Below are 26,130 nucleotides of genomic sequence, written 5' to 3'. Positions count from 1 at the left end.
GTAAAAATGTTCAAAGAAACGTCTTATACGCGCGCGACTAGTTTCTACAGATTGATAAAGAGAAAAGCATAAAAAATTCTTGGATCGATACAGTTACATATACTAGACGATGAAAGCGACTAACGTGTGGCTCCCCGTTTCGATGAAGACTTTCCTCGTGTTCCAGAAGTACCTCGACCGCTTCGACGAATTCCTCGGAGATGGCATGAAGCAACGCGTCCTTCGTGTCGACTTTATGCTCGATCAACAGCTCCACCATTTCCAGATTTTCATTATCGATCGCCATTAGAAGCGCCGAACGTCCCAATGGATCCACGCAGTTGATGTTCATTTCGGTTTCGTGAGCACTCTGTAACATCCTGAAACAACACCCACCACGTTTCTACCTACTAACTTCCCTATTTATTTTTTTTCTTTTCGTTTTACCATTTCTATTTCTCTCTCTCTTTTTTATTTTCTTTTATTTCAACCACGAAGCTCGCGATTTTCCCATTACGTTCACCGGAACGGATCGACTTGGCAATCGTATTTAGCTGTCCTGTTTCCCGAGACCGAGCCAAATGAGAATTCCACGACCGCTGAAACTTTCTCGTACATCGCAATCGGTATTAATTGCGTCGAAACGAGCAACGCCGTGAAGAATTCCGAGAAGTTTCAGCATCACGGGACGATTATTAGTAGGATAATTAGATCCTTTGTTGGCACACTGACGCGATATACATATGTGTATACGCTGCGCGTTTGACCTTCCCCCGCGAGATCTCTTGTCCTGTTTAACGCTTAAACTCTAGATCCAACGGATTTCAACCAGCTCGCGTGTATGTTCATTTGCACAAAAGCCGCGATTGCGATACTCTTACGCGCCGTTTCTTCCCGCCTTTCAAATTAACCATTGTAGTCGCGTTGAAAGTGATCGAAACAATACCTTGCTTCTTGCCGATTCTAGCCCACTGAACATTCATATTTCGGATGTATATTTGGGAATGAAAATTTTTCTATACAAAAATATGCATCTATGCGAGTGTCTCGTCGAGTTATCTGTATCTGTCGTTTCATATGTTCATATTATGAACATGTACGTCTTGCAACTTCGAAAATAACGATATATCGACTTGTGTTTATTAAGACATTTTTGCTCGTTTATATAGATACTCTCAAAGTTTGACCCTAACTTCTTGTAGCTCTCCGTGGAAAAAAGATCAGTTACATCCAGACTTGGATATAATTGGTATAAGACGTGTCTTGTTTGCGAATGATTAACAACGAGATACGAACGTTCGATGACGTAACTAGGATTTCGAGGGGCTTTGAAAATCCTCTTCTACATATGTGTATACATATATACGTATATATATATATATATATATATATATATATACGTATATATGTATACACATATATATATATATATATATATATATATATATATATATATATATACAGAGGAGAAAAAATTGGCACGTGTACGAGAGTGAATTTTTCCAGAGTGTCTTGCGACATTAAGGATTCTCCCCTTCGTTATTCTTGTTACATAATCCATGCTCGCTACGTGCCCCCAAAATTTCCACTCCCCAAATATAATCCCATTAACACGTAAATATACGTTGCCAGCTCACGTACGATTTTGATTTGCCAAAGTCTCACCTTCTGACAGAAGCAACATCTCCACGTTCCACCGCGAGAAGGTACTTCTTCTCTTGATAGGACAGACTAGCCATTTCCTGGTGCGGTCTCACCACGTTCTCTTCCTCTATCATGCCGTGGATACTGTGCCTCTGCAAACCGTCGTAACTTTTTATTATAGTCTCGTCGCTGCGTCCACGTTTCGGAAAATGAAGCTTCTCGTAGCTTTACTTCATCCGCCGTGCTATTCATCCTCGCGACAGGATTAATCAAAACACGTCGCTACCCGCCAATGTTTTCCTTTCGTTCAGTCCCGCGATACATCCTCTTTTTCGGAATTATATTTACAATTTTTCTTTATTTTTTGTCAACATTTACGATACGCATGGTGTGTGGAAAAAGTAACGAAGCCGATCTTATTTCTTATAAATTGGTAACGTTATCATTAGTAGGCGGATTTTTCTGCAAATTCATATTTTAACAAAGTATATACTTTGCATGTTTTATATATTTTTTCATATTACGTGCACTTTCAAATTTCCCAGAAATGCATAAAAATCCGTCGTCCACTATTTTTCTTACACACCTTCCACAAGCGATATTGTACTGAATACACCAACGTACCATATTTTCCAATATAGTACTAATACACGTCTACTCATAATATATTATTCAGTGGAATTTGCTGGACTTTGCCTCAATCCCACTTTTCATAACAAAAAACCATCGATTCCTCAAGAAACTCAAGGGGTAACGGGTTATTGATCGACGGACGAAACTCTGATGAAAGATGGATGAAATTAGGATGATAAATGTACCGCAACGTTAGATACAGTCACCCAAGTGAACGACGTGCGCGGATCGAGAGAAGCGGCGTGATTTAAACCGATACGACGTCATCGAACTTCTGGATGTAGAACTAGGCGAATATAATGAAATAACTAGCGGTGTACGAGCAGAGTTGAGTGTGTTACCTGGGGATCGGACACTTCGGAAATTTCGTGGAACTTTGAAGTTTTAACCCTAAACTCGATACTCTCGAGAGATAACAGCTAACTGGATTCTGAAAGTTTTTCTCCTAAGAGGCAGTGAAAGGATTATGGTTAGTTTTTCTTCCAATTTTCTACTTCTTCGTGTCTCCTATCTTTCCTGGTATAAACTTCATTTCAAGAATTCTTATCTATTTTTAAAGTATATTTTCTGTATATATTTGCACTGTATCGATATAAAAATACCGATTCGTTTCGTATATTAAGTCATACCGTACGTAATGTCGTCTCTTACTTCTAAAAAGTTTAATTTATACGTGACAACAAAAAAAAAAAAAAAAACTGTAATTGGCATTAACAAAATCGTTATTAATCATAAAAATGTGTGCAGATGTAAAGTTCTAATTTAGTTAAGTGTGAAACTAATGGGGTAATAGTTTTATGAATAAATAAAAGTTCGGCCACGTGTAAATCTGACGTTATGAAATAATTTAATATTTTTCTCAAATTTAAGAAATTTTCTAACCATAGAGAAATACGATTCGCTTGAAAATGACCGAAAGGGAACAGTAGCGTCGATCGAGGGATATACAGGAGCATGGATGAGTATAGAAAGGCTGATCGAAGATTCAGCTGAAATTGGGACGATCGTAGGAAGAACAAGGGGAGTAATTAACGACTTGGATAGTCGTTCATTGTTCGATCGTGGAAACCTCTCGTTAGGAGGCAAGTTCTCTTTATGCTTGTCATTAGATTGCAGACGAGGAAAGAATACCAGATACAACACGTAAAGATCAAACATGAGCGGAAACAATGCCTCCTTCCTACACCGGCCTATTCAAAGGAAGAGTTAACCTCTATGCTTGTATACTTTCTAGCAAATCGGGAAATCTAGGAGCTATTCTTAATGAAATCCTAATATATAAGATAAGATAGTATAAGACATATGTAAGATAAAGCCAGGACTGGATAGTCAAGTGATTACGGCGTAATTGTTCGTAGCAGTGCTATCATCGTTTCTTCAATTATACTGTTCAGAAAAAGAGGTATTGTGTGACTGCAAACGGTATGTTTGTGGGTAAATTCAATCGACAGAACCTCTACTCTTCTACAAAATCCTTTGATCGGCGTGATATTAATTAAATACATGAGTAGCTTTTTATCTTGCGTTTTGAATTTCTAAGGTAATGCCAAGAGTGTGGAAACTGGTGAAATTTAATTTAATCTAACAGCATCGACGATATTAGGTTCAGTAAATGAAGGAGTTGGAATAAAAAATGAAAGGTATAATTGAAAATTATTATACCATTCTCTGTACTTAGCATAACAAGCTTTTTATTTCATTGGAATCGCTTAACCTAATTAATAATAATTAGATACTAATGAGAAATTTCATAGGGATAACTGAATATTTTGGTCGAGATCGTAACAATTTTTCAAGGAGAGAATTAAAAAGTTAGCAGAAAGTTGGAATATAGTTCCAGAAAACAAGACGCTACTTATGGGATAACCTAATATTTCCTCCCACAGGTTTCTCATTACGCTTGACAAAGTATTGTATTTCTCATTAGAGATTGACCGAGTAAAAAAGTTATGTCTCTGGCGAGCATGACTAGGCACATAGACAGCATTTCACCGACACATCAGTCTTTTCGCTATTCTATGAAACCAACACAGAATTTTTAACTAAGCCACTTTTCTTCGCGCCTTCTCATTGACTTAACCCTGCTGCGGTCCTCGAGTTTTCATATCTCAATCTCACTCCGATTTTAGCGTTTTGGAACATTTGTACCCAGAAAATCAAAAGGAGAAGCGTCTCTCGCGTTTCTCTCAAACTTAAGAAATTTCATGACGACAGAGAAATACGACTATATCGTACATGACCCAAGAGATGCTGTAGGACTAATCGATCGTAACTATAAAGTACATTACAATGAACCGATCTACGATTGAAGACATCTTACAAATTCTCCAATCTTCCACTTTTGGATCCTAATGAAGTCTCCTTCCAGAGACTTCCCTATTACTCGAAAATACAACTCTTTGACGTCCTTATAAACAATCGTTAGCCGAGCTTTTACCAACGGTTTCTTTATTTTTTATTTATTTATCAACTGACCAATACGACATCGACCATTTGTTAAGGAGCCAAGGCAACAGGCAGGAAGTTTATCAAAGACGTTAAACGTAGAACTCTGATATTTACTAAACGACGACGATCCGCAAACATATGTACGATGGAGGCGGAAATGAAATAGTGTGGGGGGTAACGCGAGACGAGATCCTGCGGTTAATGCCGGCGTCTCCAACAATTAAGCAACCCTCCATTTCTAATCATACAGCTATCCACGTCCTTTCGCACCAAGGACACCGCGTATACGTGCGATGTGCGTATATATGTACATATATCTGGTCCCGATGGAAAAGGGTCGAGTGGTAGGGGCCGATAGAGAGATGGTTGTTAGGAGGAGGGTTGATGGACAATGTTTGCCGAGGGTGTGGCGGCTCGACAATTAGGGTGTGCCCCGGCAAACACTCGTTCGCTGTCAGTGTCGGCCCTTGGCACAGTATGTCATCTTCTTGAAGCCGAGAGGGGTAATCGCGAGCTCACGCGTATTCCGCCGAGTACCTCCATCCCTCCGTTACCTGGTAGCCTCATTATTTTCCAACCTTCGCCCCTTTTCAGCCAACTTTTATCAAGAATTTTCTTCCGTAATTCTATTAAGATTGTAATTGCGGTTCTGACGAATGAAACATCTGAAGATCGAAATGCATACATTCATAAGAGTCTATATATTTGGTTGCCCCGGTGTACTCGTCAGAAGATGCATTTATTTCATCATCCTCATTTTTAGCATTATTTTCATTTCAAAATTAAAGTTAAATGAGGCAAGAATGAATTTTATACGTTAAATACATATGCGCTGTACTTTTAAATAAATGAAGACCTTTATTCTTAGCGATCACTGACTAGGACATCGTAGTCGTTACGAGCTTCTGCTGACCTGTATTCAAAGCAGCTCCATTCCCGTGTCGACCGGTCATGTTCAAGTATTCGTCGTATGATTTAGTTGCGGCTTCCCGGTAGTTTTTTTGCGAGAGGCAGGAGATTCTAATGCATTGCGTCCACGCCGTGAATCAAACGCTGTCCCGTGAAACAAAGGTGAATATGATAGATCGTTGGTATGCGGAATAGCACGAAGATGAGATGAAAGTGTGGAAGATTGGTTTCGATCGGGTAAAACCACGGGATTTTGGTGGAGCAGCTTGACGAGCAGAGATTCATCGAAGACGTTTACGAACCAATAAAAGACAGAAACCAATTGCGAGGTCTCGTTTGCTATCGATGGAAGAATTAGAAATAGAACGTACGTGTCCTAATGCTTTTGAACGGCGATTTCGTTTAAGAAGCTGAACTATCTAACTGTTATTAGAAAACGCGTATTGGAACTACCAGACTGGAATTGTTAGGAGGATGTTTGATTTCACGAAATACGAGTTGTCCAGTACATTTACCATACCGCTTGCCGCTATGAAATCAACTCGATAGAGATTTTACGGCGCAATAAAAACAAAAGCTTCACGGACCACTCGTAAAAGCGCGCGTATAAGCGTACGCGTTATCTTCAGCTGCTTGTAGCGTCGATAAAATAATTTTTTGCTGCTTGCTCATCTTCCTCTCTGATCTCCGATCTACAGTGTTGGAATGGGTGATTTGAGTGGTACAGAGGTCACAGACGAAATAGAATGGAGGAACGCATTAAGAATGAAAGTTTTGGCGCCGATCTCTTTCTGTCCTATCCTTACAGCGTAATTACATCTGTCGACCGGTCGAATCCGATTATCTACGATCATCGAAATAGCGTAGGAGTTTCCTTCGAGGAACTAGTCAGAACGTTCCGGTGACAGCTTGATTCGTTCGCAGGGATTCGGAACATAATCGTCTCTCGAGAGAGAGGACTTTCGAGAAGGCAATAAAAAGGTAGACTACGACGGGAAGAGAACTTCTGATTCGTAATAGCGACTTCCGCAAATTGGGTCGACGTCGTAACGCAGTTATCGTCCGACTGCTTCCTTTTATTCGCCTGTTCACCTCCTTTCCTCTGTCAAACGCTCGTTCTACTTTGAACGTTTCGCAACTCCATTAACCCCCATGCTGACAGCCAAAATATTCAGCCTTGTTTGGGTGTAGTCTTTCCGTAGACTAGACAGATCGATGGTATCATTTTCATAGTTCCTCGAAACTGACAGTTTCCTATCTCTATGACCCAACCAAGTGTTATTTTATAAAATTTATACGAAAAATTACTTGAAACTGTAATATAATCCTATGTAAGTTAATATGAATTATGTTCGCTCTTCTCGAAGGCTCGAAAATTCATCGATTTTTTGTATGGTGATATGTTTTTAGGGAAGTTAAAGAGAACCTACCAAATTGAAATATTGGAATAGTATTAACGTAGTTATAAACTAAAGGTATAAATATGTTTAGGCTTCAGTATTTAAAACATTATTCAATGTTTAATAGAGAAAGGGGGTGCATAAAAGCTCTGCGACATCTTTGCACGAACGTAAAAAAATTTGTTCAAGATCGATGATAGACCGTGGTTCCTTCAATAACGTAGATTTTTATTAATATTAATTCAATACGAAGGTTATCGACATGGTCACCTAGTTTACATGTAACTAATTAAAAAATTGATTGTCTCTACTAATCTACCATGACCGTAAATAATTTCCAATTAACTTTGATCGATTTCTAATTAGTTTACATACTCGTGAATAATTGTACCGCGAATTATAAACGTTTGAAATTTACTTTGACAAACCATACATCAATTTCATTGTGTCGGTTTGATTAAAAAAATTGTTAAAGGAGAAATAGTGATGGAGACTTGGTTACCATCACGAGCGTTAATTTATTCGTTGGTTGAACAAAATACTTTGTTACTGTTCGTGATAAACAGTAGCTTCTTGTGTAACGTTAGAAATACCTACCTTGACCTTTTCATCGACCTTTCTTGCAGGTTGCGGCGGCAGCGGCGGTGCCTCGGGGTCGAAGCTCACGCGCTGCCCGATGCCCCGTAGGAAACCGCTCCTCGCGCCCGAGTTCCAACCCCTGATCGTGTTAATATCCATCCTCAAAGGTAGATCTGCGCAATCATCGTCAGGAGCACCGATTTCTTCGCCAAGACCACTTTCACCAGGGGATCTCGCGCCCCTGGCGCCATGCTCCTCATCTTCGTACGCGCTTTCTGAAACAGACAAATCGACTCATTCGTTTCTCTAATTTGGAATATCTAATTCGTTTAAATTCGTCTCTCAAATTTCACCAAAATTCGTTTTTACATTTTGCAAAGGAAAGTAACGTCAAATATCCTTGCTTTAACTTTGAAGTCTATGAAAACAGAAATTTATCAGTGTTAGATTGCCTGTTCTCCCTTTATCTCTATCGTTCCAAAGGCTCATGGATAACAATAATAAATTCTCCACCCTCCATCCCTAACACTTTAATGTACTTATCTTTTCCGTTGAGAAGAACAATAATATTAATATTGACTTCGTATCTGTTGAGAATCGTGGATCTTAATCGGTGAAATAAAAGTAAAGGAACACTAAAATTACACTTAGAATTTATGTTAAAATAGTTTTAAATTTATTTAATAAATGATTTGCAGGAGCTTCGTCGATATACATTTGCACGCGTCTCAGCACTCTCTTTGTCTCACTATCTTCTATACCACACTGCTAACGGAACAGTTGCACTCATCTGTTTTTCGAGACGCTGTGTACACACGTATTTCCATGCACTCATACTCACATACGTGTGTCACTACTACACAGCTAATCTAGTCTAGCACACAAAATTATACATATCTCAATAGTATCATTCCTATTAAAAATCACTATCTCAACTATCTCACTATTTCATGTAGAAAACATATAAAATATACACAGTATGCAAAAATATACAAAACAAATTCAAAATAAAGTACTCGTTATGGTATGTATTTAGTAGATGGTACAGGCTCCTATTTATTTGGATTTCCTTTCTTCAGTTGAAATGCTCCTTGTGGGATATAATAATTAAAACAAGTTTCTGTTTAGTATTTATTAAATGAAACGCTTTTATTATTTATTAAATGAAACGTCTTTAATTATGTTTGCAAAAATACGAATTTCTACGTATGAATGAAACATCACCAGTGTTCGGATTACTGTTATATCCAATAATTGGAAACATTCGATCCCAGAATGTATTTACGTATTCGACATTAAGCAGAATAGTACGTGGAACCTTTCTACTAATTTTACTATGTCAGACATAATCGCTATATCGGTGGGAATACAAATAAAGCGTGCGCGGAAGAATGGCGGGGATCCAACAGGCCTGAAAATCCGCCTTTTGTTAAAATTCAATTTTTCAAGTGCAACAAATGTTTCCCAAAAAATGTCGTTTCCTTTGAAATGACAATCCATCGAAACTTCAGGATCCGCAACAGCATTTTAAATAATTGTGCAATCGAGGGCTACGTTCTCGAGACAAAATCCTGAAATTCAAAATGAAACTGCTTGTTCCATGTAGTCGTTATAGGACTTCAAACAATAGATTTGAATTATAGTTTTACGCATGCCGAAATATTTCCATTGTTTAATTGCATTGTGAGCATCTTTTAATCCTTATAAATCCTATATCCTATTAAACAGCGCAAAGTTTATAACTATTTAAGCTTCGACAAAGATTTCACAAAAATATTTAAGGGTGACAGAGGTAGGATTTTTTTTTTAAAGGAAACTTCATTTTTTATTACTAAAGAGAGTATATAAACTTAAGCTGCCACTTACTGCCACTTTTAACTCTACACTGATTTTGAAAAATGGTCGCATGAAGTATTCTAGTGTTCCGAACGTATTCGTTGCAGCCACTTGACAGGCATTCCCGATATGGGAAAAACGAGAATTTGGATAGCCAACTATGTGCAGGAAAATTAAACTACTGAAAGTATCTATATGATCACCAATGAGTAAATGGACGAAAAACGTTGTGGAAAATGTATGTTTAACATTTTTTTAAAGCAATTGGATCGATCGGCATAATAAGTCATGTAAATGTTTAAATAGCTATAAAAATTTACGCAATGGAATTTTTGTCCTAGAAAAAATGAAGGTAAAATTCTACTGCCGGCATTAACATATATTCGGATACTCTTTAAAAACAGAATAACTTTTTAAAAATTGGACCACTGTTCGTTTTTTTTTTTTTTTTTTTTTTTGGAAGTTAGAAGGATTAGCTTACTAGATGACGTGCAAAAATGTTTTGGAAAAATTGCAATTGGTCAGAATCGCAAAGAAAAAAGTACAGGTCAGTTTTTGTAACCTTTTAATCCAGGTCTTAATCGAAATTTAAATTAAACAATACGGTTTGAAGATTTATGACGGTTATGTACATGTTGAAAATTTTATCGAAATCGCTTAGTATTATTGTAATCATAAATAATTTATGATTTTTAGGAAATCGTATCGGATAGTTGCATATGTCGTTTAAAGAACACAACGATTCCATCAGTCAACCTTCCAAGCTCTTCAATTAATACAAAGCCTAGTATATAAGCACATCAACAGCTATACAAACCTTTGAACGAAGGAAAATAGAATATTTGTCAAAGAAAATTTTTTCAATTAAAAATATTTTAAAACTTAAAAGTTACTGAGTATTTGGAATGCAAATAAATCAACTGACTGGAATAAATGAACAGAAAAGCCAAAGGACCTACTTTCAGTAGTTTGTTATTTTATCACCAGAGAATTAAAATCTAACTCACGCTAAGTTCAATAAGTTATCCAAACGTTCTCGTTTCATAAACCTTATTTATTATCTAAGTTGTCAGCCTTCGAGCATTAGTCTTTTACTGAACAAACTTTTACTCCGACGAAACATTTGTAACGAGCATTCCAAATTTTTCATATTTCTATATATCTATTTGTACAATACACATTTAAAGTTTAATACATAAATTAAAATTTAGTTTCCCCTGTAAGAAAGAAATTAGCTACATCAAATTATGTGCTTCACGAAACCAATCAAATTTGATCCGATGTATTTATATCTATCATCGAAAGAAAGCGAGATATTCAGGTGACTTGTTTCAAATGCTTCATCCTATATATCGTCCAATATTATAATTCCTATAGCAATTACATTTCTATAGTTTTTAATTATATCGTAGATATATGTTTTAGTAGTAATGTTTTCAGCCTAATCACGATGACATTCAAGTTCTTCTTCTTCGTCCTTTTTTCTATAGAATAACATTTGTTACTATAAATAAAACTACATGCTACTACAGAGAAATATAATCGAGTCTTATGCTGAAAAATACAGTTTTATATCAAATAGTCGATATACAAATTTCCATCATTTCAGCGATAGAAACTATTTCTCCCCGTAAAATAACAGGACCTTCTTGGAATAAAGTAAAAATCTATACTTTTTGAAAAGTTTGTTACTGCACATACAATAAATTTGTGTTTAAAAATATCGATGAAACGCTGTTCTTAATTTTGAGCACGAAATACCGCTCTCCAGACAATTGCGAGGAGGCGAGCAAAGCGACGAACCAACCGACGCAACGGAACTAGATACGCCCTGTTGGTAATCCGAACGGATGATGGATCGCGAAATACACTCACCCTTATTGGTTATACGCAAACATACACGCGTACTAGCGGCGCGTCGACAGCATTGCGACGTAATTTTCTGGATTTTCGTGCTCTCTGCTGAGAGACATCGATTACGACGCAATAATGCTATCCTGAACGGTGTGTGACGTTTTCATGAATGAAAAATGCCGATTCGCTCGATGAATCGACGTCGCTCGACTGCGACGTGTAGCGTTTCTTCTCAATGGAACGATGTTTTACGAAAATAACGTCGGCTGTTCAAACATGGAACAGAATCCATTGTGGAGAAACAATCGAGGATCGTCACATGGTGTTTCGGTTGCGTTTAACAAACGCATTGTTCGACAAAATAGCGCTATTTCGCTTTATGTCGGTGGTGTGTGGTAACGAAACGGCTTTCTTGCTTTCAATACCGCGTTATCGTTACCAAACGATTTTCTAATTCTTCCAGTCCATTTACGCGTGATTGCTCGACAGTATGTGCTCCTTGAGAAAGCGGAAGCTACCCGTTTCCTTGCCTGTTTCTCACCGAACTTCCATCTCATTTGTTTTTAAGATATCATTCGACTATCGTTATAAACGATATTTTCATCAAGCATGAAATTTGTATGAAAGAAATTTGATCGAAATGTGTATGAAGAATCATATTAGGTTGTCCGAAAAGTTTCTTTCGTTTCATAAGGTGATAACAGATGAACAACAATTTCTGTTTTATATTAATTTATTGAATTAGGTATCATCCATTTCGTTCTATTTCTATTATTACGTTTGTGCATAATTAAATAAACTAATATAAAACAAAAAAACATTATGTGTTTCTTATTTCCTTATAAAACGAAAGAAACTTTTCGGACAACCTAATATAACGGAAGAAACCAAAATTTTTACTTTTATATCTAAACTATTTACATCTGTTACGTATGTCTGTAATATCCACTGAATGTAAATCAATTACGATGGAATATCGAACGTGGTTTGTCAAAGAATCGATTCACCTTAATCTTCAATTTTGTTTGAGGGATAACTAAAATCTTTGAACCGAGAAAGGATATACAGTCGAGAGTGATCGAAATAGTAATTCCTTTTGCGGCTATTAATCTCAAGGGTAAATATGTATCACATGAGAGCGGCGAGGTTTCATCGTGAGTTTATCGAGCGTCGCGCTATTGCTGCGGGGTTGCGCAACGAGATCGTTAGAAACCGATGATTTACATAAGGCACGATATGTGTGTTTGTGTATGTATGTGTGTACTGTATTTCATGCGAATGAATCTCAGGATGATGGCCGTGCGTGTATTGCGAAACAAATCGAAATCGAGAAGCAACGACCCCCAAAAAATTGCCCGTCCATTTCATATCTCGAGAGTTGCTCCGCTATATAATTCCAAATTTATCTTGACATATACTGTATCATTAATTTCAAAAGGGTTAGAATATCCTGTTATAAAGATTTATTATTATTTATGCGTAGCTTCTTTCGATTCGATTAAAAATATTTCTTTATTCAAATAAAATAATCATAAAAATAAAAGATACCTGATAGGGTATTTTAACTAAACAAGTTAAAATAGTAGAAACTCGATTCGAATTAAAATAATAGTAAAAGATCTCTCGTTATTTAGTCGTGAAATTTTACGTCCATATGTTTATTTTACATAATTTAACATTTTTCATACGTTCGACGTAATTACGAAAATAATAGTGAAAAGTCTGACGAGCTACAAGGGCGGACTAAATATCTTCTCGCGTTGCGCGTCGTTACGAAATGTAAATATCATTTACATTCGTCGAAATCCTCCCTAATTCGCTAACGACCCAAACAGAAATAAAACACGTCGTTATTTTAAACTGAAGATTTACTTGATCGCTGTCTCATCCGTTCATGTTCGATCCTGTTCGATCGACTAGACCACCAGAGGAAAATTGTTTTTCCACCGACTGTTAGAGTCATTAGTTGAGAACGAATCCCTTCCTCGACGATAACTCCCACTGCTCCCATTTTTCACTGATTCAAGATCGCTGACCACAGTCGAGTGAATTTTATCACCGGTATTATGCATGGATGATAACTTACATCAGAGGTTCTTAATGATCATTGTGCTCCTCTGCCCGTAGCTTATTTTAATTGCTGGCTCAGGGAAACGTCGCATTCATACTGTGAATATTAATTTGCGAAAATAATTTCACCCAAATAGAAGAACATTAAACAAATATATCGTCGGTTTGTTAAAGAGTAAATTCTTCAAAAAATCAATCTGACATAGGCTGTTTGAAGTAAATGATCATTGATAATTTAACGATAAAATTATCTTCCTTCTCACGATATTTAAACGATGGCCTTGGGATTTTCAGAGTTTCCAATAAAATGTATTATTTATAATAGCGACTATACATAGACGAACGCTTTTCCTAAATTCAACTAATTGTATCATGAAAAGTTTTATTTCTATTTCTCCCTCTATAATATTAGTTTTAAACGTGAATTTCTTATAATTTGAACCACTATATACATAGAATATTTCCTCCAAATTTTCCTCCAAAAATTAGGTTGAGTTTGATACAAAAAGATTTCCCCTATTTACATTTAAAAGAACATGTTAAAGCAAATTTTTAATTTCGACGTTCTTCTTGGTAAATAGTATTTAATACTAGTATTTTAATAATAATATAAACGATATAATTTATTTTTATCGAAACAATGATACTCCCATCCTAGAGGATAGTTCACCTTTGGAATTAGGTTTTACAAACGTCTAAATGATAATGAGAAGTATGGAGGTCAGGTAGCTGTAATTTCGTAAATACCTGATGCCGAATATGAGTTTGTGTAGCTATCGAAAATGGAACATTTGCAGCACAGCCAAACAGGTAAACAGCTCTTGGAAATCCAAGCCATGAGATTGTCTCGGTTTTCCAGCGAAAAGAGAGACAGGCTATGCTTTCCAAACCTTTAATCGTCCAACACGTTTGTGTACTTCTCTCTGAGGAAAGACAGGCTGCTTAAATAGCTGAGAGAAGTTTCAGGTAGTTTTTTAATACCCCGAACAAAACGTACCTCGAGCAACAGTTCTCGTACCGTGCGAATCGAGCGAGCGGAAACTTCGAGAAAATAGCAACTTTTTAAATACATTTGGAAGCGTTCAACCCGTTGGAAAGAAGCCCGGAAGAACGTAGATCGGATTTATATGCAACGAGGACGCTGTTTGTAGAAGAGGAGATGCTTGGTCCATGATTACAAACAATGATGAACTTTCTGAATAAGATATTGTTTATTTTTATGGTTACAATTACTTTCAAATTGTCGTTCTTTCCGCCCAAGAAAAGAAAAAAGGGAAAGAAAGAGGGAAGACGACATGATATAGCATTTAAAGAGTACGGTTAAGCAAAAGTTCACCGCAGCGTATCGCGCGCAATTAAAAATTTAATAAGTGGAATTAAACGTTTTACTACGATAATGTTACAACAGAATTCGCATGTGGTGAAATTTCAGCCGTAATATGCTGAGGATAAAGTCGTAAGAAGATAAATCCAAAATCAGCCACAAGATAAAGCTGTAAAAAAATATACCGAAGTCAAAATTGTGAAAAGTCACTAAACTACGTAATTATGGGGGAAAAAAAGAAAAAAAGAAGAGGAAGGAAGAAAGATATCATTTAAAAGCGGGGTAACAGGGAGGCACATGATTCAGAGGGTGGTTATCTCGCGCGCGGTTCCCTCGACGTTGGAACTTCGAACCCGTACGGGTCGTTGAGCTTACCGTGAATCGCGTGTTTCCACTGAGACCTAGATCGATAAACCTGTGTGTACGAACATGCACAGGACCGTAATGGATAGGTGACTTTCGTGAACACGTTGAATGAGAGACGACGTGTGTATGCCGGGTCAAAAATAATTGGTCGGCGTGCCGGTACTTCGTCGCGTTAATAAGAATAAGACGAATTTTCGGCGGACAAATTGGTACATCATTTTTAAGAACGATGATCGATAAGTTCTTCTCGAAATTTCCACATTACGCGAAATGTATGCATACGTGTTCGCGTGTGTGTGCAGGTATTTTTCATAGCTATCCCTCGAGGTCGTAGCACTATTATCCTGTATGTTTCATATACGAGAATTTTGTGGCAGTAAATTCTCCGCACACGAAATGAGCCACGAAGACGCGATATTACGTATGAGGTCGTTTTTTACTCGGTTCGCAACATTTCGCGGTCAGAGCATCCTCGGTACCTGCAGAAAGTCTTCCGGTCACTAATTTTTCCTGTGACTCGGCGAGCCGTCGCCAGCAACAATTTAAACAAGTTAATCCCATACTTTTTTGACATCTTAATTAGTAAATAGTATCTGTTCATTGCGAAGAAAAAGATTATTTTAACAAGCTTCTACCGTGTTTCGTACACGTTACTATATCGTATCTAATAATTGGAGGCCACGTGAAGAAAAACATAACAAGCCTTGTATTTATCGATTTTCCGATTTATGGATCATTTGTAGCTGAAAAGAGGACATTTTAATACAATCAATAAATTGAAAAGAAAAATATTTTCTTACTTGAAAAGGTATATTTCTTCGGAGAAATAAGTGATAAATTCAAAAATCTTTGTATAACACCACAGTGTAATAAAACTATTCTTATACATATAATCATAATAGATATAAATAATTATAACTATTAAAGTAACTACTTCAAGAAAAACTTTACATCTTTATTTATGTATATCCGTGACCTGGAGACTATATTACGCAAAAATATTCTAAATAAGGAGCAGTGCATATTATTGTATCCTTGAGTATACATTATGTTTTGGGTTTCAAGGTCTAGGAACAAAAGAACTGATAAACAGATATCTATTTATGTTCCCTATATCCTCTAGGCAAAGTTATAAGCTTAACTTTTTTGGTAATGTCCTTTTGCTATAAGTAAGAGTAAGGATCTGAATTAGCATAAACTTATACATTATACTTATACGTTTAATTATTTCAATATACTTTTCTATTATAGATTCATCCACTCGTTCTTCAATCAGTCAACCTCAACCTCGACAATAACTATTACTGTTAATATTTTTGAAATAATAAATTCAAATACATGTAGATAGATGACAAGCACACGTATCTAGCTTTTGAATTAAAAAATAATCTTTTCCAGTAATATGAAATTAGTCGCCAGGGTATTGAGTTTTGAAATTGCTCTCCTACAGAAGATAGAGGAAGTATCATATTCTTCCCCTGTGTGTCTTCAAATTTAACAAGTTTCGTTATTGAAACATTTACTGATTGGAACATCTCAACATGAATTTGAGAAAATTGTGGTCGATAGGATATTAAAGCGCGAACGTGTAGTACGAGCATCAAGAATGCATGGTTAATTGATTAATGGCAACGCGTCGTCGAAGTTGCGAAATCCGCCACTTAATCGACGATCAGAAGTAGGACGGAACTGCAGATTGGCCTATGCAGTAACTGAGCCTACGTGTTTTGCACCTGTTGCACATCCTGTACTTGGGCAAGGTACCGTTTCACGGAAACTGTGCTCGCGTGTACGTTGACGTTGCTTCTGGGAAACGTCACAGGGTTGAAAAGTCTTTATCTCGTATCAAGCACGAGTGTTCGACCGACCGTCTCGAGTCTTCCTCTTTATCAGAAAATCTACTTTTGTACAACACCACTGGTTTCCAGTTAAATCTTTTATCGCTATCAACCTATGTATGAATCGCTCAGAAGCCACATTGGTGGTTTTAACAACACCAGGAGTCGAGAAACGAATGGGGAAACGTAACGATTAAAAACATAATTTTTTAAAATTTATTTTGAGATCTGTCATTGTTTACGCTCTCTTTTTACAATTATTAAGTTTATTCGTTACTAATGGAACATTGTAAATTCATGGGGCTCTATAATATGTCAACATAGAACTATCTCCAGTGAACGTTACAGATCCACTTTGTGTCTAATATTATTTTTGCTTTTACACTTGAGAAAATAAAAGAAGTTGCAAGAAGTTGATGATTCCACTTTATTAATAATTTTCTCACTACCAAGAAACCGTACTTTCTCGTTGGTTTCTTATATTAGGTTGTCCGAAAAGTGTCTTTCTTTCATGGACACGTCTTTCACAACGACACATCTTTATACAAACATGAAACCTAATCTGTCGAACGTTGTGATCTTTATCTTGATAAAAGAAAATGGATCATACGTAATTCGATAAAATAATTAAAAAAACGAAAAATGTTGTGCGTCCATTATTTGCTTATAAAACGAAAGAAACTTTTCGGACGACCTAATATTATAATACGATAGATCGTAATGGGTGAAAATTGAAAGACCCAGCCGTCTGCGATATTAGTCTTAGAATTCGACGAATTATGCGATAATTCTTGGTAGATGCGCTCGCGAGTTCGTAAGCGATAAAATTGGCGTTACAAGGATCCCTTGCTAGCCGCTGAACGATCGACCATATCCATTCGTGTGTGATTCCACGGGCGAATTCGCTTGTAATTAGCCGATCGTATGCGTGTCTGGCTGCATAGAGAAAATGAAGCAGCGTGAGTGCACGCGAACGAATACTCTGCACGAAAGCGATGGAGTAATCGAGCGAACTGTAAGGGTGTTGCTAATTATGCCTCGCTAATAGCTACCAATTTCGTGCATCGCGTTGCTTCGTGTCATAATCGCTAGTTACCGCTGCGAAGTGCACAAAATTGAACCGCGTTTGAATCTTTTTCGGTGTTACGCTTCGAAATTCACGCGCGCTAAATTGGAACGATTAAAATTGTTATCATATTATTAGTACAGAAATACGAGGAGAGGATTTTAGCTTCGTTATATATATACGATCTACGAGTTACAAGTAACGATAGTATGTACATCGTATAAGAGGAAAGAAAATTGTAGAGCAAAGCAAAATGGTTCGGAGTTCTCACAGGAGAGAATAATGGAAATGCAGAAAGTTTAGGAGAGCGATGAGTTTGAAACTTTGAAGCAAAGTCAAAGAACAACTATGTGCTTAGTTGTATCTGCCTTACGTTCAGTAACTTACGGAAGCATTTGAATATTTATTATACAATCTTTCTTTAGCTATGTGTGACACATAGCTGTGTGCGAGATATACCGAAATTTCGACTATAATATTCTTTCTCTCTATATCGATATCGAAAATTTTGATAAAACTAACGTACTTAACTAGCTTGCCTGTCTTAAGCATCCTCTCTCTCTCTCTCTCTCTCTCTCTCTCTCTATTTATTATTTCTATATCGATCTCATTGAGTTTGCTGTGTCAAAATGCAGGAAACAAGTTCTGAAAGTTCATAAACTCATCTTGGTTTCAAACAATGCTGAAGCTCGGACGGGAAAAAATAATTCGGAATTTCTTTCTTCCGACCTTCTGCAGTCTCTGATCTTTAAGCAGTCGTAAACATCTGGTGTATCCAGCGGATCGCTCGCATCACAGAACCGACAACAGAATAATGGTTTTACCCCCAAAGGCAGTCTACGGAACGACGAGTTGTGTAGTTAACATCGACTGTTCTGTTTTACGGTCCCCTTGAAGCGAAATCCGACGTTCGCGCCGTAAACCAAAGTTATTCGCGTAAATCAGCATCCGTCAGTTAAGCGAGACACGTTTCCACAGTCAAAGTCATCGTATGAACCATCGTAATGAAGCAGTGCAGCGATTCAAAGAACGTCGGAATATAAATGAAGCTGCGAGATTTATCGAGCTATCGTTTTTGTGTTTACCAAAAGACTTCCGACGGTATGTTTCAGTGGAATGTCGGCTGAAGAAAAAGCTGAAAGATGAGGAACTTGGTAAAAGAAGCGTCTACGAGGTACAGTTATTACTTTGCTAAAGGAAATTACGTGAGAAGGGGCGTAAACCGAGTGCACGGTCTTCTCGAGTCGAGCTAACTATAGTTACGACGTTTATACAACTTCTTTCGAAACGTCATTCCAACTGAATAAAATACGCTTAATAAATTCTCCTGAGTTATGTTCCAACTTTTCTTTCTTCCTTTAAATCTGGTTAATCGGTAAATCGTCGCAAGAATTAACACAGAATTTCAGTATTACGCAGACTGGACAATTTACTATTTATCAACAAAACTTTGTCAATTTGTCAGCTATACTTAAAAGATTTAAATCTATATCAAAGCCCTACAGATTTTCAATTATGTCATCTCAAGTTTAATCAAATATGCAAATAAAAAACCATAGATTCAGAAAGATATATTTATCGTATTTTTCACCTATAGCTTTCATAATATTATAATTCGCAATTAGTTTAGTAATTCTCAGATAACGATTTAAGGTTTTGGACGTTAAAGTGTCAGTGTGGCGGGTTAAAAACAAGTTGATCGATGAATAGCTGGTTTGTGTATGAAACTACGTTCTATCCATTGAATTATAAAGGCAATCGATGGTTTCGCGCTGTTAATTCTATAGAATTTCCAGAATTGAGATTAGTCCGTGATAACGAGCATCGATAAAATAAACGCAATGCATTTGGAAAGGACCGACGTTAGCTCGTAGCCAAAGAAATAGACGCGACGCTTTATTATCACTGTGATAAAGGAGAATATTTAATTCCCGTGAAATCTGCATGGAAATGAAATTCCCGGAAAACGGAAGACTGCACGCGCGTTCAAATGTCCGGAATTTTTTGTCGTTCCGTGGGAAAATAAAATGGTCGCGCGTCATGCAAAAAATCATTAATGCGAATTATCCTCTGGCTCTCGACGATTTTTGCGAAGCGCTCGCGTGTACCAGGGTGCACGCACGCGTACGTGCGCTGTGTTATTTGAATACGAATTGCTGTTGACGGATTACGGTCCGCGAACGTCAACTGGACGCTCTTCTCCGACGTGTATAAGCCGATGATATATCGTAATGAAATCCTGATCCTGCGGAGACGCTCGAAATTATACATAAATAATGTGCGGAAAATCCTCGGTCTACGTTGGACGATTCGAAAATCCAGGCTTTTCGCGGCCTTTTCGTTTCATTCTTTTTCCAGCTTAACTCCCACATTGGCAATCAAAATATTCACGCTCGTCTGGTAACCGAAATACCTAGACACTTTTGATGTCCTTTTTTCATAGATGACACGTAGAACGATTGTTCCAATTTTATCATTTTTTTTTTTCTTTTACAGACACGTCTTTTACAACGATGCATCTTTATACAAACATGAAACCTAATCTTTCGAACGTTGTGATCTTTATCTTGATAGAAGAAAATGGATCATACGTAATTCGATAAAATAATATAAAACGAAAAATGTTGTGCATCCATCATTTCCTTATAAAGCGAAAGAAACTTTACGGACGACCTAATAGATAGTAATAGTGTTTTTATACAGAATTATAAAGGAAATTTTAGTACTCTTCGTATTAATTTCTTCGCTCTTTTGATTGTTTTTTGTCTCGTAGGTACACTTGTTGGAAAGGTGCAGAAGTGAAAAGTTTTAAGTACCTTGGTCTCTAATTATCTATTAATTATTGATCCCACAAATCATGGAAAAATGCTCGTTCGAGCGAAGATGCTCCTTTAAAGAACGAAAATGATCGGGTTTTTGAAACGTGACACGTTGAAGAATCCGCATTGGATCTCTATGAGGTCTTTTTCAATAAAAGGAAATTTTTTGGAACTCCAACAGTAAGTAAATCGTTTGATTTCAAAATTTCCTAGCAGCACGATATAATATAATCGTGACTTACGTGTGACAAATATTATACAGTTTTCCGCATGGAGATGGCACGAACACGATATATATTTCATCGTTTCTCCCATTGTCACGAGCGTGGGATCGCCAAATTTGAGGCGAGCGTTCGCGCTCGTCACTAGTCAATAAATGTCCGCCCAGAATTGAAATTCTGCCAGCTTCGAACCTTTGGGACGATGTACTTTTCTTTTCTCTTTTTATTCACTGCTGCGCCCTCGTTTCGTCCGTTCGTCCCGAACGAGCTAAGCATATTAGCCAAAATCTCTTTTTTTTTTCCTAAAATCCCTCGCGTGAATCCTTTTTACAGCTGGCATTACAGTCGAGAAATTTTATCGGTTTAACGAGCTCCAATTTATTTTCTATTTCCTTTGTCTCTCATCCGTAAGGAGTGCAGAGGAGAGAACGAAACTCGTGTAAATCCACAGATGTAATAAGAAACGTCGAGGAGGAAAAACGCGAAGCAGCAAAATGGCTCATTTGAGAGGCAAATGTAGAATCGATGGCTCGCGGATAAATCATATTTGGGAAGCGGCGCGTGTGTCGACGAACGAGTAAATTGATTTTACTTGGCATAAAAACGGAGAAATGTCGATATCGTATGTTTCAAAAGCGGCATAGTGCATTAGGCCGGTTCTCTGATCGCATAAAAATTATGGTATCGTCTAAAAAAATTATTATTTTTCTTAAGTCTCTAAATTCTTAAGGAAAATTAATTGGAATGTTATTTACCTACATAAAAATTATTTATGTATAAGTGGAGCGTATGATGTTTTTTTTTTTTATTTAATATTTCACATTCACAATTTGTCCAATTTGGACATTTGGTAGAATTTTTTAGCTGTTTGATTATCATGTGGGTGGCTACCCCCAGTGGGGTACCATCTTTGTGTTTGTTAGGTTATATCCTTTATGAGTATGATATGTTTAAATACAACACAGACATTTTAATGCACGCGTGTATCGCCAGGAAAGAAGGGGAACAAGACATTGGAAACCATCTCCTGGTGAAAGAGAAATTCTACAAGCATTTAGCTAAAGATACGCTAAACGGATTAGCAGGAATAAAAGGCAGAGGAAACCTAATTGTACCGATAGGAAAGCTGTGAATAATCCAATCTTTTCCAAACGTTGTCGATATATTGTCGATATGTTCACAGATATTTATCTTGCGTATCGTGTTCGCTACAGTGCTGAAACGTATTCGATTTACATCGCAGTGCCGTTGCGACTTTGTGTATTCGCGGTATTGTAGAAAATCACCGTTTCGAAATTCCGCGCGTTGAAAAGCACGCGACCGTGAAAGTTCAGAAACTGTTCGTCAACCGGAATATCGTCGACCCATTGTGTGTCACCGCTAAAACGGCCAAGTTATCGCGGGAGAAGCTCCATTTCGCGGAACTTCCGGTACATGGAACGGCTTGTGATTCATGTGACTTTTATCTTAAACAATTTTTTTTCTCCGGCGGACCACGATGTTCCACCTAGTTTGCCCAAATGTAACTAGAACCTCGCCGAAAGATAAATCTCGCTTCTTTACAGCGTAGATTATTGCACAGCGCATCGATGGAAACTCGACGTGGCCGCGTATTGATACCACGCATTCATTTCTTGTCAGTTTCTTCGTTTCCCATTTTGTGTCCTCCGAAAAAATGTCCTTTCCCACGCAACAAGATATAACCACCGAATTTTGTCTTTTTCCTTCTTCATTTTTTTTGCAGCCTTTTAGTGGTAAATTGCATTTTAATCGGACGCCCGTTGTAGGATATCAAAGGGAACAGCGTAATTGCTTTGTGTTTTTACCGAGCACTGCTAGAACACACTATCGTCAGGTTTGGAAGTTAATTTAATTTCGTTACAGATTCAGCGTAGTTTTTGCTTCACTTTTTGCTGTTGGTTGGTCACCTACCATGTTCCCATCGATGTCGAAAAATGGGTCACAGTTCGACGGAAACATGATGGGTACGTAATCGACGAAAAGCAGACCGATTATCCCCGTGTGGACGAATTTCAAATCACCGCCGCATGTCAAATATCGATGTCCCGCTAAACGTCAGGAGCACGAGCATCTAATTTTTAAAAGACCTCCGCGGAAGCTCCGATTGGCTTTCGTTTTAATTCTTGTGTACCCTCGTTTCTTTTCTTTTTCATAGCTGGTTGCGCTCCAATCAGGATACAATTTCTATTGGCTTGTACCGCAGATAAATTTCACTTAGTCTCTAATAATTCTCGCGAGACAGAGAACCACTACGCGTCTCTCTTTCTCTCTGTATCGGCTCATTGGTCCTTCGACCGCAAAACCATTACGCTACGTATCACGTTATTGTCACGGTGAATTTCGATTTACGAGAAGGAACAGCTTCGCGAGACAGTTCTTCGACTATTTCCTTCCACCGATTTTTCGCGTCTTCCAATATCCAGTCTCATTGGCGAGAAAGAATGCGAACAAAAACGATCGCTTCGATAAAAAATCCCGAAGCTCTATATATTCGATTCGACAGCTTCATCCATCTGTTTGCTTTTTTAACCCGCTTAAGCGTCAGGGGAAATACAAGGTGTTCTCGTGTACGTATATTACGAACATACGCATGTCGTGTATGTGCAGACTATTAAATTGTAACATAGGAGGCGTTCGTTTTCTTTGGTTATAATAAATATATCATGCTCTTCATTAGGGCGAGTTTATTATTATATTGTTGGAATCCATACACTCTTGACATCGAGATACGTTCTTTCTCAATACTATTTTTACTATTTTACTTCTCTCTTTTTTTTGTTACTATCTCGATATCTAGTATTTTTTCAGGAAATATCATTGCTCTGGATTTTGCATAATTTTCTGAAGGCTCTGCTCTTCTTCTTTAAAGCTAGTATTGTTGGGAGAAAATAAAAAAAATCAACGACGAACGAGACGCTCATTAGTAGACTGCTGGTGTTTATGTACATGTAATATAAAAAAGGGGGTATACGTTTGATCTATCATATAATTAAGTTCGAGTTGTCTCGGGATAGTATAAGTTATAAATTTAAGGTATAAACTAAGAATCGTAGGAGTGCTGGGGAAGAGAGAAAGAGAGAGAGAGAGTGTAAGAGTGTATGCCTTGGCCACGTCAAAGCTAAATGAGTAAAAGAGTGGGAGAAGAGTCGAGAATCAACATTTTTTGACCTGGAAAGACAGAAGTTGCGAGCAGAGTGTGAGAATAAGACGTACGAAGATATTGTAGTCGGTTTTTGCTTTGGGTATTGCTTGTTAAAATAAAACTAAACTTCACTTCAAATAGAACATCCTTTCTTGTCTTGTGTATAATGTACATAATATGCGCAAATATACAGAATAGTGAAAGTGAAAGAGTCATTATTATATATAGAAGGTGAAACGAAACAGTACACTCAACCCTTTTATAACACGGTGTTCCGAAAACACGGTTTCGAAAATTGTAGCACGCTACTATAAAAACACGGTGGAAAAATTGTTACACGCTTCCATATACCACGACATTAATAGACTCGGATAAACCCTCATACAGCATGAACGTTTGCATCACGCTGTTTCGCTTTCGCTTGATACGATGTCGATACAACGCGGAACGAATTTAACTATGTCATAGAAGGATTCACTGTGCCTATATGCGTCATACTTAAAAATTAAAAAAATTAAATTTAAGCATATCATTGTCGATTTTTCTCGTCAAATTATTCTGCGACGTACATACGTTGTCGCTTGAAATTCCATCGATCTATATCGTTCGTGAATCTTCGTTATTCTTCCTTATCAATTATTAAGCTTATTATCAATGTTTCATTTTCCGCGCCATGCATTCGACGAGTAATTCGTGAAATTAAAACGTACACAGGTCAGCTCGACGAAAGAAAGAACAGATCATACGCTTCTTCTGTTCCATCGCTGAAAATTAATTTCGCGTCTGAAGCTGGAATTCCCCAGCTGCAAAGCCTCGAAAGGATTAGTGTGAACCACCGGACGGTTCTTTATCTCGCAAAACTCCAAGAGCACGGTGTCCTCGACCAAGGAAAATGAGAAACGAGGAGAAAAGGGATGGAACTATGACAAAATTTCCTGGCTACTAATCCACGCGTGCAATTGTGTTTTTGCATGCTGTCGAATTTTTGCCAGACAACCGTCTGGAAAAGTCTACGAAAGAGTGCCCGTTTCGCGTTATACAAATGCACCGTTTCGAATATTTCCACTCATATACCATAAATTACAGCGGTTACAGAAATTATTTTCATTATCGTACTTATTATGAAATTTACATATCAATTAATTAAGTTCAAGTACATTAAAATTCACACTATTTTACGGCGGTATTTTCTACGACTGCAAAAATTTGATTCCATAAAAATGGAACGTAGAATTTGATGAAACAACTAAATTATGTTTGTACTCACCGTATATATTGCTTACTATGTAACTGCATAAGAATTTGCTCCAATAGCCATGGAAATTGTAATACAACACATATATCGCTCTTTGGATTTGACAAGATGTAAATAGCCCCTGATACTTTGAAGATCTTGGCCGAGTATAGAAGAAAAATTGTAATTGTTCCAATGTTTGAAAAATAGAGAGTTCCCTGTATAAATCCAATACGTGTCCAATTATTACTGAAGTAGTGAAGACAAAGGGGAGCAAGAAAATAGATGATCAGAAGAGACGATAACGTTTTTGCGTTGCGTTTGCATTATTTCTTTGACAGCAAGTCTGTGTATGTATATCGGAGCACAGCTCCTAGTAGATGAAATAAAATGTTCATTCGTAAATAAAGAACATAAAGAACGCGTCGTCAAAAGAACGATCTCTTCCGCCGTATGGATTTACTAGAAAATCTGGAACGTTAAAAGCTGTCGTTCTCGAGATAGTATACGTAACATTAACCGTGGTTCCGTGTTCGGGAACGTTTCAAGAGCGTCTCAATATTTGGCTCGAGCAATAGTGGTCTTTTCACTTTCTGAAAGCTTTCGCCACTCGTAAGATGATCTTATCCGGTGGGAAATGGATCGATCATCCGCGATCCTATTCTTTTCCCCTTGAGAATCGTAGCGTTGATCGCCACGTGGAAAACGCTAGTTGGTTGGAAAACACGGCTCATTCTCGTGAATGCT

At 37.4% G+C, this 26,130-nt stretch overlaps 1 protein-coding gene across 10 annotated transcripts in view; it reads right to left on the bottom strand.

Moving 5' to 3' along the window:
• The window catches only part of Trpgamma (Transient receptor potential cation channel gamma), a 100,858-nt gene that overhangs the window by 17,818 nt on the left and 56,910 nt on the right, over positions 1-26,130 (bottom strand). For 8 of the 10 annotated variants that reach the window (XM_069114937.1, XM_069114939.1, XM_069114936.1 and 5 more), the window contains 3 exons: positions 7,611-7,867; positions 1,645-1,775; positions 98-359 (listed from right to left, as the gene is read on the bottom strand). In XM_069114937.1, the coding sequence (XP_068971038.1) occupies positions 98-359; positions 1,645-1,775; positions 7,611-7,751 (534 nt within the window). In that variant the 5' untranslated portion in view covers positions 7,752-7,867. The remainder of the gene's footprint in view (positions 1-97; positions 360-1,644; positions 1,776-7,610; positions 7,868-26,130) is intronic. The other 2 variants (XM_069114934.1, XM_069114932.1) reach the window with 1 other exon arrangement.

Source organism: Bombus flavifrons, chromosome 6 (genome assembly GCF_040668555.2).
Source record: "Bombus flavifrons isolate JBK064 chromosome 6, iyBomFlav1_principal, whole genome shotgun sequence".
Lineage (NCBI taxonomy): Eukaryota > Metazoa > Arthropoda > Insecta > Hymenoptera > Apidae > Bombus > Bombus flavifrons.
Note: the sequence above shows the minus strand (reverse complement) of the source record. Positions and strands in the feature narration are given on the sequence as shown.